The sequence below is a fragment of the Notamacropus eugenii genome, chromosome 6 (genome assembly GCF_028372415.1).
Source record: "Notamacropus eugenii isolate mMacEug1 chromosome 6, mMacEug1.pri_v2, whole genome shotgun sequence".
Taxonomy (NCBI): domain Eukaryota; kingdom Metazoa; phylum Chordata; class Mammalia; order Diprotodontia; family Macropodidae; genus Notamacropus; species Notamacropus eugenii.
This window is the reverse complement of record NC_092877.1, coordinates 140,471,145-140,484,164: the sequence shown is the minus strand read 5'-3', so window position 1 is coordinate 140,484,164 and position 13,020 is coordinate 140,471,145. Positions and strand designations below refer to the sequence as shown.

At 42.7% G+C, this 13,020-nt stretch overlaps 1 protein-coding gene and 1 long non-coding RNA gene across 8 annotated transcripts in view; one reads left to right on the top strand and one right to left on the bottom strand.

The window, feature by feature from the left end:
* The window catches only part of GAB1 (GRB2 associated binding protein 1), a 182,841-nt gene extending 178,700 nt beyond the window's left edge, over window positions 1–4,141 (bottom strand). Inside the window, exon 1 of one of the 4 annotated variants that reach the window (XM_072621139.1) lies at window positions 3,811–4,141. In XM_072621139.1, the coding sequence (XP_072477240.1) occupies window positions 3,811–3,882 (72 nt within the window). In that variant the 5' untranslated portion in view covers window positions 3,883–4,141. The remainder of the gene's footprint in view (window positions 1–3,810) is intronic. The other 3 variants (XM_072621143.1, XM_072621142.1, XM_072621144.1) reach the window with 3 other exon arrangements.
* The window catches only part of LOC140511891 (uncharacterized), a 72,636-nt gene continuing 63,347 nt past the window's right edge, over window positions 3,732–13,020 (top strand). For 3 of the 4 annotated variants that reach the window (XR_011969705.1, XR_011969704.1, XR_011969707.1), the window contains exons 1-2: window positions 5,052–6,050; window positions 8,118–8,303. This is a non-coding gene — a long non-coding RNA (uncharacterized lncRNA). Of the gene's footprint in view, window positions 3,884–5,051; window positions 6,051–8,117; window positions 8,304–13,020 lie in introns of those variants that run through there. The other variant, XR_011969706.1, reaches the window with a different exon arrangement.

The window sequence follows — 13,020 nt, the reverse complement described above, 5'->3', positions numbered from 1 at the left end:
CATGAATGCCGATTGTTATGATCACTTATTGGATCGAAGCTGTTCCTCTCCTATTTCCATGTACGTAAAGTCTTTCAGAATTTGCCCTGGCACATTCAAACAATACAGAGGCGACATAATATGATGTTATTAGCAAACCGTCTGGCAGAAGGTCTTGTTTGACAAATTACTAGCCAAGTAACACCAATTCAACCCCCTTCCCTCTCTAACAAACATAGTATGATTAAAAAAACAAGACAACTCCTATCTGCAAGGACATAATAAACTAATAAGACTACAAGACATACACAGTATATGAGAGGAACAAAGGAAAAAACCATTCTTCACTCTCCCTCACTCCACATTTCTAATCAATTGCTAAGTCTCGTGGATTTGACCCCACATCATTTATTGCTGCTAACTCCTTCTCTCCACTCACCTTGCCACCACCCTAGTTCAAATGCTCACCCTGTCTTACCTAGGCTATTACAAATAGGCTCCTAATTAGGCTCTCTTCTTCAAGTCTCCCCCCACTCTAGAATCCATTCTCTACCTTTCCCCTAGTGGCATTCCTAAAGCACAGGTCTAATCACACCACTCCCCACCTCAAATTTCAGAGGCTACCTATTACCTCTAAATCAAATACAAACTTCTCTGTTCTGCATTTAAAGCCCATCATCCCATTCTCCCTTCTAGGTTTATCCCCCTCTAGACTGTGAGCTTTGACCTAGACCTAGAGAACAGAAAGCATCTTTCTTGCCTTTGTATCCCAAGTACTTAGCACAATACCCAGCATACTGATAAACGGTGCTTAATAAATGTTTTTTCAATGACAACTCCTTCACAACTTCTACAGTCCAGAGAAACTGGCCTTCCTGTTGCTAGTCAAACAGATTGCCCCATTTCCCATCTCTGTCTTTGCATGGAATGCTGTCCCTCCTCCTGGTCTCTTCCTCTTGGAATGCCAGCAATGCAATCAGGAAGACCAGTTCAGGTTCGGATTCTAATGCATATTAGCCTAATGAGGATGGTCAGGTCACTTCTCTCTCACTAACACTAACACTATAAATTGCAGAACAAGAAAGTTTCCATACTAGAAGTTCCCTTTACTGATGAAATCACAGGTCCAGGCAAAAACAAAACAAAATCTGTTCTATTTCATGAGATTATTTTCAGCACATTTGAATGAATTAATGCAAAGGCCTGCAAATGCAAGGCTGCAAGTAAGGCTTCCAATTCTTCCCCTGGTTCAAAATATATTAGACTCCTAACCCCCTAGAGACATGAACCATCTATTCTCTACTATGCATTCTGGCCTCAAGGGAGCCTGGCTAGTATAATGCTCACTTCAAGATGGCCACACATGTTAACCAGACAAGAAAAGCAGTGATTCAAACTCCTATAGACTGTAACTGTTTCTGTGAATCCTCTTCTTTCATCCAAACTGCTTAAGAAGTCAGGCCATAACTTCACTTGATGATATGGGCTGTTGTTTACGTTGCCTTCTTATCTCTGGAAGGTAGTACCTAAGTCACTCTCCCGGCCTCAATTTCCCCATCTGTTAAAAGGGAGTGGTTAGGGCCTGGACCTAGCAAACTCCCTCTGTCAATTCAGGTCAACAACTTTTCTGCAATTTGCATTCTTAGAGAGCTCTCTAGGGCAGAGGTATCAAACAGGAGGCATGTGGTCGTGTAGTATTTGCAAACCAGATTACAAAGTAATTGGAAAATATTTAACAAAATAAATAAAAATACGATACAAAGTTATTTTCAGCCTTCTTGGAACTCTGTGCGACCCCATTTGGGGTTTTCTTGGCAGAGATACTGAAATGGTTTGCCCTTTCCTTCTGTGGCTCATTTTACAGGTGAGGAAACTGAGGCAAACAGGGTGAAGAAACTTACCCAGGGTCACACAGCAAGTAAGTGTCTAAAGCCACATTTGAACTCAGGTCTTCCTGACTTGAGGCCAGGCAACTAGCTGCCCATAATATGCTATAGATAACGTGAATGTTATTTCTAAGTCAATATGTTACATTTTTATGTTTGATACCGAGAGGCCAAAAGAGAGGTGGCAAGTGCCCAGAGTCACAAGTCTGTATGTATCTGAGGCGGGGCTGCAACCAAGATCTCCCTGGCTCCAAGGAGCTCTCATTTTCACTATTCCAAGACTACCTGATGACAGGCTCAATTAAAGATCTCTAGGGTCCCTTTCAGCTCTAAACTGTATAAATGCCTACAAAAATGACCTTTCAACTCTCTAAGTTTTAGATGAAAGCAAAATTCTTCCATAGGACAATCAGACAAAAATGAAGCCAAGGAAAAGGCAAAGACTATGCTGATTGGGTGGAATGTGTGGCACCCACTCTTTTTTATGCAGTAATTCTTATTGATAAATACAATTCTGGAAGGAACTCGATGAGGAGACCTTGAAGACCTGGAGTAAACAGTAACGTTAGCTAAAATCCTATCCTTTAATCATAAAAAAAGACAAACAACTACCAGGAGACACAGGTGGCCAACAGAAAAAGTTCTGGTCTCTGAGGACCAGTAAAAAACGTGTGGGAACATTTTTATAAGAAAAACATGTGGCTAAGACAAAAGTGTCATCCCTTTCCTTTTCAGGAAGCAGTGGTAAAGACATCAAGCAGTCTTAAAAAAAAAAAAAAAGCTCCAGGAAGCAGGATCCTGGAACTCCCAGAGTAGGACAAAAATCTCCACTTAAGTCAAGCTGGTTCTTTCAAGGAATTGTTTTTCCAACAGCTCAGTGAAGAAACAGCTCCTTTGTATCAATTACATGGATACTGTTTTTAATCGACTCTGGTGCCCGGGGAAAGAAGCCCTTCAAGATCTCGCTTCTGACATCAGCAGTCCCTCTCCTACGTGACTTGACAGCGCACCGGAGGCGTCCTAAACACCAGCCCTTTCCCGGGTGAGGAAATTAATCAATCGGTCTCTCAGCAAACCCCCATCGCTTTCCTGGCACAAACAAAAACAAAACCCTAAACTCCAACGTCACCTCGATCCTGCATTTCTGTTCAGCAAACCAAGGGTCCCTTGGACGTCTAAAATGCAATTCCTTGATCCTATCTCCCTAAGATTCCCCGTCCTCCCTCCTTCCTCCCCTCCAAGAGTAAGGAGAGGTGTGGCGGGGGGGCGGGAAGGGGGGGGTAGAATCCCGAAGAAAAGCAGAAAAGGGGAGACGGAAACAGAGAAAAAGCAAGGGGAGGGAGGGCGTAGGGGAGAATCCACAGTGGATTCCAAATTCTTTTTGCTGTAAAGGGGTGGAGGGGGGCGGGGGGCGTCATCATATTAATAATATGCGTGTCTGCCAGACTCTAAGACTAAGATGCATATTCTAAAGAAGGGTTTCTCTTCTCGGATCCAAGGAAAAGGGATAATAAAAAACACTGACAGCCTTTTTTTTTCTTTCTTTTTTTTTCTCCCAGAGAAGTCCCAGGTTTGGGTCTTACGGCTGTGGGTCCTAGGGCTTTAGTCCGTAAATGACGTAGTTTTCAAGAGGGGAGGGAGGAAAGTTGCTAGAGAAAGTCTCCCGTTCGAGTGCGTGAGTGTGCACTTGAGTGTGTGTGTAATTTGTGAATGTGTGTGTGTAATTTGTGAATGTGTGTGTGCGAGGTGTCTGGCCAGAGAAGGGGGAGGGGGCCCCGGAGGAGGGGACCCTGGGGCCCGCTCCCGCACGCCCCTGCCCCGGGGGGCCGCCCCTGCCCCGGGGGGGGGGGGGGCCGGGAGGCAGGCGGGGAGGGAGAGGCGGCTTCGGGGCGGCCCGGCCGAGGTGCGAAGCCCGCTCCAGGTGGAGCGCCCGCGCGGTACTTACGTAACGCTTCAACTTCTTCTCCGGGGGGGATTTTCGGAGCCATCCCGAGCAAACCACTTCGCCGCCGCTCATGGTGAGCGAGTATCTCCGGGCTCCGCCGCCGAGTCCTGCGAGGTGGGGTGCGGGCGGCCGCAGCGCGGGCGGGCCGGCCCCTCGCACGCCCTACGGCCGCTCCGGCCTCCGCGGACGACCCGGGAGGAAGGGCAGGCGGGCGGGCGCAGGGAGGGCGCCGGGGCGGGCTCCTCGGCGGGGCGGGCTCCCCAGCGGTGCGGGCTCCCCGGCGATGTGGACAGGAGCGGCTCGGGAATGAGCGCACTCCCCCTCCCGGCTCGGCTCTCTTTCTCTCGTTCCCTCCCTCCCTCCCCGCCTTCCCCGCCCCCCGCCCCTGTCTGCTCCCGGCTCACACAGACATGAAAGGAGGCTCCGCCGGAGCCCGCCCCTCCCGCGCCTCGGCCGCCGCCGCCGCCCAGCAGCCCAGCCCGTCCCGCTGCCCGAGCGCGGGGGACGCGCGGGGCGCCCGAACCGGAGCCCGACCTGGAGCTCGCTCCCCACCGGCCCGCAGCCCCGCTCTGGGCGGCCCCGCTCTGGGCAGCCCCCGGGTGTGCCTGACGTCTCCCGGAGACTCTGCCCGGAGCCGGAGCCCGAGCCCCTGGCCTCCCGGCTTGCTCCACCCCCTGCTGGAGAGTGCACTGCACACACTCACACACACTCACAGTGCGCACACACACAGTGCATTCACACTGCACACACTCACACACACTCACGGTGCGCACACACACTCACAGTGCGCACACACTCACACTGCACACACACACACACACACACACACACACACAGACGTGCACTAAAGCACCCTCCTGCTCGGGTTCCCTGTCTCCGCAGCCCCCTAGCCTACTCCTCCTTCCCAGGCCTTCGGGGAGGGCGCGCAGGGGCTTTGGAAACTGGGGAGCCACCAAAGTTCTACCGTTCGAACTTGAGGCCCCCCCAAGGCCCTGGGGCGGGGATTGGCTGGGGAGGGGGTTGGGGGAGGAATCCTCCCTTCTCTCGCCTCCAGTGGAAGGGAGAAGAGTGAGGAGGGGGCCCGCCAGCCCCGCGCAGAGCTGCGGCGAGACTCTCCTCCCTCCGCTCCCCTCCTGGGAGTGGATTCCACAGCCCTAGCCCTCCTTTTTCCTCCTCTTCCCCCGCCCCTCCACTTTCTCTCCAAGATCCAGCTTCAGCCTAGGAGTTGGTGACAGGTTGGACACACATTCCCCCTCCCCAGCCCACCCCTCCCCCTGCTGAGCCTTCCTCCCACCCCCTGCCTTTTCCCACTCCCTCTTCCTCTCTTTCCTCCTCCCCTTTCCCAAGTTTGGCCCCTGGTGGCTGTTCCTCTCCCTGTCCGGACTGAGAGGCCAAGACTTTCGCTTGAAACTCAGCCAAAGCCCTTTCAGCTCAACAACAAGGGCAGAGCAGAGAGACTGGAAGGAGGAGAGGCACTCTGGGATCTGTAGTCCGGGAATGGCGAGATGTCTGTTTCCTTTCCTCCCCGCTTCCCTGATGGCAGAAGGAGACTTCTAGAGAGCCCCTTTTTTGCCTTGAAAGTTGGAGGCCGGGACCCAACCAGGCAGGCTCACTGAGAAAGAACGCTGATAAGAGGAGAGGAGGAGGGGTTGGGGGAGGGAACACGGCTGAAATAAGAAATCTCAGTTTTTGCCCTCTGGACTGTATGTTTAACCAAGTCTTTTTTTTTTAATGTGGTTGAAAGGAAGTTTTGGAATTTTCTCTGTGGAAGAATGTGCAGAACGGCCCAGAGAAGGTTATCCGAACTGTTGGAGGCTGGAGTTGCTTCTAAGTCCCTGCCCTTGGGTGGAGGGGGGAGGGATAGGATAGAAAGAATGAGACTTGCAACCAGAAGAAATAAGATTCCTAGTCTGTGACCATGGTGGGAAATTTAAAAAAGAAAAAAGAAGTTTTTTGGAGGGAAAGAGCAAGCTAATTTAAATTTAACCAAAATTAAATTGAAGAAAAATGAACTGTTGATTTACTGAGCAGAATCATAAAATTTTAGAGGTGAGAGAGACTTCAGTCCAACAGTCTACAGCAACGATTGCATTATTACATTATGTTTTTGGGTACAGCAGAGAGATGGAAGCTTTGGAATCAGGACAGACCTGTAGTACAAATCTTGCCTCTGACAGTAGCCATGTGAGCCAGTTTCCTCAGCTGTAAAAGGAAAGTAGCATCTCCCTTAGAAGGTTGTGGTAAGGATCAAATGAGATCATGCATGTAAAGTTCTATGCCAACCTGAAAGTTCTCATTAAAGGTCAGCTATTATCATTTCAGTGACATTTTATGATCATTCACCTCTGTGATCAATTTCTGCTACTTCTCTTTGCTTGTGCTGGCTGTGAAACAACTCCTAAGTTTTTGAAAGAACGAACTGTACCGAATGTTTATGGTGTGGTGCTAAAGTCCATTTCATAATAATAAAGTGTTTTGTTTTTCCTGGTGTTCATACTCATAAGCCTGGCTTTTAAAGACTTTGAAGATTCCGGCTCACATAATATGCAGTTTTTTTCCTCTGTTTATTTTTGTGGGTCTTAAAATGCAAAGCATTTTTAAAAATTAAAGTTGTAGATTTGTTCCACCAAGAAATATTTATTAAGCATGTACCATGTGCCAGGTACTGTGCTGGATGCTAGGAATACAAATGTGAGAATGCCCTTGCCCTCCAAGACCTTAAATTCTGAGAGAATTCACAGATAAGCAAAAACAGTGTAGAGGCTGAATCTGTGGTTTCATTGCAATAGGGAATCTATCAATGCAGGTAACTTCTCTGCAGTTTATAGAAAGTTGCCTAGATCATGACTTGCCCGCTTGTTAAATGACTTCTGGAAACATAACCACTGTTCAGAGTCACAGAGTCAGTATGTATCAGAGATAGGATTTAAATACGGGTATTCCTGGCTTTGTTTGCCATAATCTACTGGAGAAGGAAATGGCAAGCCAAAAAAAATCTAGTGGACGTTATGGTGCAGGGGGTCTGGAAGAGTCAGACACAACTGGACAACACCAGTAACAATTCCTGACTCTGAGGTCAGCCAGGTCTCCCTACTTTCATATATAAAGTGTGTATGTGTATGTAAGTATGTATATATATGTTTGTGTATGCTTAGATACTCTGTGTATGTGTGTGTGTGTGTGTGTGTGTGTGTGTGTGTGTGTGTGTGTGTGTGTGTAGTTCAGTCATTTCAGTTGTATCTTACTCTTTGTGGCCTCATTTGAGGTTTTATTGGCAAAGATACTGGAGTGGTTTCCATATGTGTGTGTGTTTGTGTGTATATACATACATGTGAGGTAACAGTCATTCATTGAATAGACCTGTTTAAGAAGTAGCCAGGGCATGGGCCCTTTAATGAGGCAAAGAAAAAGAAAGACATCAGACTGGGTGGGAAACAGCAACAGTTAGTATTGGGCCTTTAGGTAGGGGCCCATTGTTGTCAGAGGTTCAGAGTGCAGTAGGTTTAAGGTTTTGGGAAAGGAAAGAAAGGAAAGGAGACAAGAGGAGAGGAGAGGAAAGGAAAGGCATCCTGATATCCTGATGAATATCATATCATCTGGTCACTTGATTCAAGTGACACTGAAGAAGTGAGGCTGGTGACCTTGCACAGCCCTCCCTCACTCAAAAAAAAAGTCAAGTGCAGGTCTTATCATCATTTCTTTGATGGCATGGTCTTCTTCAGCAACGAAGGACAAACATAAGAACATACATGTACACATACATATATATTTATATACTAAATAGGAAGTGATGATATGGGAGGACAGTAGCTTGAACCAACTGGGGTGATCAGAGAAGGGCTGTTGAAGGTGGCCCTCTTAGAAATAAAAGTGTCATTATCATAGATCATACATTTCAGAGAACATCTTCTTAAATATGTACTCTGTGCAAGACACTACTAAGAACTGGGTATGAAAGATGAAAAACAAGAATTTTACGACTGAATAGAGGAAATTGAAACCCGTAGGATATATAGGGATATAGGATATAGTGACTGAATCCAAACTTCATAGAACAAATCCCCTTAATAAAGGAATTTGTTCTGTAAAACTTGGACTCGGTCAAAAGACTACACCCAAGGACCTAAAAGGCCACATGTGACCTAGAGGTTGAAGATTCCCTACCCCTGGATTAAACAGTTTGTCCAAGATCACACAGTTATTGACAGAATTAGAAGTCTAGAATTCCCATCTTCTGACCTTTTTACTGATCCCCCAAAATAAATATTCTTCACTTAGACTCTCTGGGCTTGTTTCTTCATCTACAGAATAAGGACATTGGTAACGAGTACCTTTGAGATTTTGGACAAACTACTTCATTTGCCTAATTGGACATCACATCCTCTCTGACTCTCCGTTTCCTCATCTGTTAAATGAAAGGTTGGACCAGATGACCTCTAAGGACCCTTCCATCTGTAAATCCTATGATCTGGCAACACTGAGATTCCATACTGGTAAGCCAAATGATTTTTAAATCATGTGTAAAGATTCTTACTAGAAATCACCACGTCTAAAATTATGCAAACATTTTCTGTGTTGCTCGGTCCTTGTCCACGTACAGCGTTTAGTATTTTTGCACCTCAAACATTGGTAACTAGTGGTTAGGGCAAGGTATCTGCCTAGACTTAGAAAAAATGGGTGGAGAGTCTGGGCAGGGACCATCACTGTGTAGGGAGGGAGATTAACCACACCCACTGTATAAAAGCAATTTAAGGAATTTTTAAAAATAGAGTGCTCTGCTGTACTATGAAATGTTGATGCCCTAATATTTTCTTGTTCCCAAATAAAATAATCTTATTCCAGTCTATACAATCATTACATCTAAAGATTTATCTGAGAGGCAGGTAGATGGTTGTGGTAGATAGAGAGCACAGGCCTTAGAGGGAGGAAGAGAACTGAGTTTGAATCCTCAGCTAACCACTCTTTGTAGTTTTCTCATCTGTAAAATGGAAATATCAAAGTATCTAATACTTCCCAGGGTTATTATAAGAATCAAATAAGAGAATATATAGGTAGATATTTATGTGTGTAAATATATCTATTTCTAGATATGATGTATCTATATTTATTTTTAAAATTTCACTTTACCTTCTTTCTCTGTCTTCTCAACAAACCCCCATAGATCTACATAGATCAAATTTTAAACTACGTTGTCCCTGACTCCATAGATAAGTGAAGCATCTCATGAAATGACAGTCAAAATTTGTCCTCAAACTACCAGCCTTTTATCAATGGATAAGGATAAGGATAAGGATAGCTTTGCAAACTTTAATGTTTTATATAAATACTCGTTTTATTATGGAATTCACCTCCCTTTTTTAGTTCCCTTATTGTGAACATTCAATTTTGTATTTACTTATCTGTGAACAGGCCATCTCACCCTTCCCTCCCCTCCCCCTCCCACCCCAAGGAAACTACTCCTCCAGGGTAGGGACAGTTTTGGTTCTACATCCTTATCTTCAAGGATAGTGAATTTAAAATAGTAGATAATTTTAAAATATTTGCTGAATTAATCTTGGGATTAATTTGGAATGGGCAATAGTTAATTTCACATAGTTAATAGCAATATGTTGAATTAATCTTGCATAGAATATATCAAATTCACATGCACTTTTTAAGAGTTGCCTTTCTAGAGATTGAAAGACAAGGTCATTGAACACAAAACTATTATAGTATATTCAGTTTAATAGACATTACCATAACAAAATATGGAGGAGACCCCCTCCTTTATAATAGGGTTACACAGGTCAACCAATTTCACAGCAAGTCATTCTTACTCTTCTATTTGACCAGTTCCCATAGTTAAGTTTATCCTCCTCAGTCCTAGGTAATCCAGGGTTATGTTTCTACATTTCCATCTTAATAAAATTTCAACATAACTCTGAATCAATCAACTAAACTCAAAATTCCTTTCAGTTCATCAAAATTTTTTTAATAAACTGAGAAAATCTTTCTGAATAAAAGTTACTCGTAGCCTTCCATATATTAAATCTCTTAACCTCCTACAATTAAATAAATGTTAAAATAATTAGATATAAAATTTATTAACAATGATCAAATAGACATTGGTAATTATTTACAAGATTTTCACTGTGAGAACAATCATAGACAGCGTCATAGCTGACCAACAGTATAACCTGAAGATGACATCTCCTTACTTCTGGAAATGCAATTCCAGTATTTGGTTCACTGAAGATACTACTTAAGATCTTCTCAAGAACAGTTTTCATCCTCTTATCAAGACAAAGGTTAAATGGTTTCAAAAGAAAGGAAGCTTAAAAAAATTTTTTTTTTAATTACAGAAGAAAGGAGGCTTTTCCATCCTCTATGTTTTTTTCCAACTATGACAAGAAAATTTTTTTTCAACTTCTCTCATGCTCATCTTAATTTCTCTCTCTAGATTTACTCATAAAATTCTATTTATAATGTTTCTTCATAAAACAAAGGTTGACAGTTATAAAAAAGAAAGAAATTTCAATTCACTTTCTTTCTTTGTCTTCTCCACAACCCTGTCCCATGTCTTTTGTTGTTCAATCATTTCAGTCTTGTCCAGCTCTCTGTGACTCCATTTGGGGTTTTCTTAGCAAAGGTACTGGAGTGGTTTGCTATTTCCTTCTTCATCTCAATTTTACAGATGAGGAAACTGAGGCAAAAAAGGTAAAGTGACTTACCCAGAGTCACACAACTTGTAAATGGCTAAGATTGGTTTTATACTCATGTCTTCCTGACTCCAGGCCCAGCACTCTATCTACTGTGCCATCTAGCTGTCCCTCATATATCTACATAGTTCCAATTTAAAAATAAATTGTCCCTGGCTCCATATGTAAATAAACTCCTTCATGAAACAACAGCAAAAACTTGTCTTCTAACTCCCAGCTCTGTTTTTTCTGCAGCATTCCATTTGGCTCTGAAAGATACAGTAAAAAAATCTTTAGTGTCTGAGAGAACCTGTGAATCAGGAGTAACATTGTAGCAGTCAGAGACTGAAGAGTTAGAGATCATTTGGTCCAATCCCCTTATTTTACCAATGAGGAAATTGAAACCTAGAAGTGACTTTCACAATGTCACATAGACAGTACAATGGAAGATCTTAAATTATAATCCTGGTCTGGCTTCAAATCCAGTGCCCCTTTTCAAGCTAATTATGTTGGGATGAGGGGTGGGGCAAGACACAGTTCCTACTAATACATTTCTTTAAAGATATTAAAATTTGACATTTGTGCATACTTTTTGCATGAGTATCCTAAAATGTCTCCAGATGTCAAAACATTAGCATTTTCTCATGAATTTTAAATTTTGTGCTCAGAAATGTCTTAAAATTCTGATATTTCCAAATTTACAGAGAGGCTGACCTTCGTAATAGAAAGAGACTTGGAGACAGAAGGACCTAGGTCTCAAAGGCATCTATCAGATTTGTCACCAATTATTACAGAGAGAGAAAAGAAGTGAAAAAACTAGAAATAACATTACATGTATACCTATTGCATCTCCCCCACAGTTAGTAGCTACATTTCAAGGTATGAATTGTTAGCTTGCTAGCCTCTAGTCTCCTCTTAATCTTGTAGATCATATGTAAATACTATAAAGTTATTTTTCATGGTACATTTTGGGTGGATCCTTTACGGTGACTCTCTAGGGAAAAACAGGGACAATATATCAAGGTTCAAGACAGAGAAAACTACACTAATTAGGTCACAGAGCCTCTGAAGTTTTGAAAAAAATATTCTTTATCTAGTGGTCTTTTAGGAAAGAACCTAGCAACATGGGTTCCTAGAAGATATAGTTTGAAGGAGACAAGAATTGTTTTCTTCCCACCCTGGGAAAAACTAGTGAATTGTGAAGGGATTGGTTCTTGAGATATGGAAGGTATTTTGTGTTTTTTGTTGTTATTATTTACCTTTATTATGAACTTAATTACCAGATAAAGTGACTGTTTCTGTAGATGTAGTAGAACAGAAAAAGAAAATTGTGTATGAAAATGAATCTCTATTAAGGACATTTGCTTTTCTTTAAAAATATATAATAAATTCAATGTGTGATTTTCAAAGCTATCCTGCTTGTCTGTGATTCTTCATATACTTTCTTCTCTTCTGTATGTGTGTGTGTGTATTTTTAAATGCTTCAGTGACTCTCATTTTTAATTCTTTCCTTTTTGGGGGGGGGGTGTTATCCTAGGCTTATCTCTTATTTCCACTTGCTTTGCTCTGTATCAGTTCAACCAGCTTCCCAGATTTCTCTGAAACCCTCACTTTTGACATTTCCTACGGTGTAATAATATCGCATTATATTCACATACCATAATTTGTTGCTTTCCACAATAATTAGACATCCCTTTAATTTTTGCTTCTTTGCTACTACAAAAAAGAGCTGGTATACATATTTTCACACACATATATGTCCCTTTCCTCTGTCTTTGATCTCTTTGAAGTATAGGTTCTGTAGTGGTATAGATAGATCAAGGAGTATTATGCATACTTTAGTAACTTTTTGAGTACAGCTCCAAAATACTTTCTAAAATGGTTAGAAAAATTCACAATTCCACCAACTATGTATTAGTTAGTGTGTTCCTGTCCTCCCTTACTCCAATAATTGTCATTTTCCTTTTTTATCACCTTTGCCAATATGATGCATGAGGTAGAACCTCAAAGTTTTTCAAATGTGCATTTCTTTAATTTTTAGTCATTTGGGGCATTTTTATGTGGTTTTTGGTAGCTTGGATTTTTTGGTAGCTACATATTTTTTGCTTTATCTTGGACTTAGCTTGGATTTTTGAAGCATTTTATGTGGTTTTTGGTAGCTTGGATTTTTTTCTACTACATATATTTTGCTTCTTTATCTACTGGGAAATGGCTCTTATTCTTATAAATTTGAAAGAGTTTCTTATATCTCTTTGATAGGAAACTTTCATTAAAAAACTTGGGGCTAAGATTAGGGTAGAGATTTCAACCTGAGTTCTGCATCACAGGCTGTGTCAGAGAAAAGGGCTTTGGTTATGAAGGCAGCTCTGGCAGCAGCCCACATAGTATGGTAAGACAGGCTACAGGAAAGGAGTTGATATCTTCATCTACTATAACAGATTTGACAGCTGTGACCAGAGTGTAGGGAATATCCCATCCTTGGTGGAATTTCCAGGTAGTCAGTGAAAATGCTTTTCCTTTCTTCCTTCTTTTT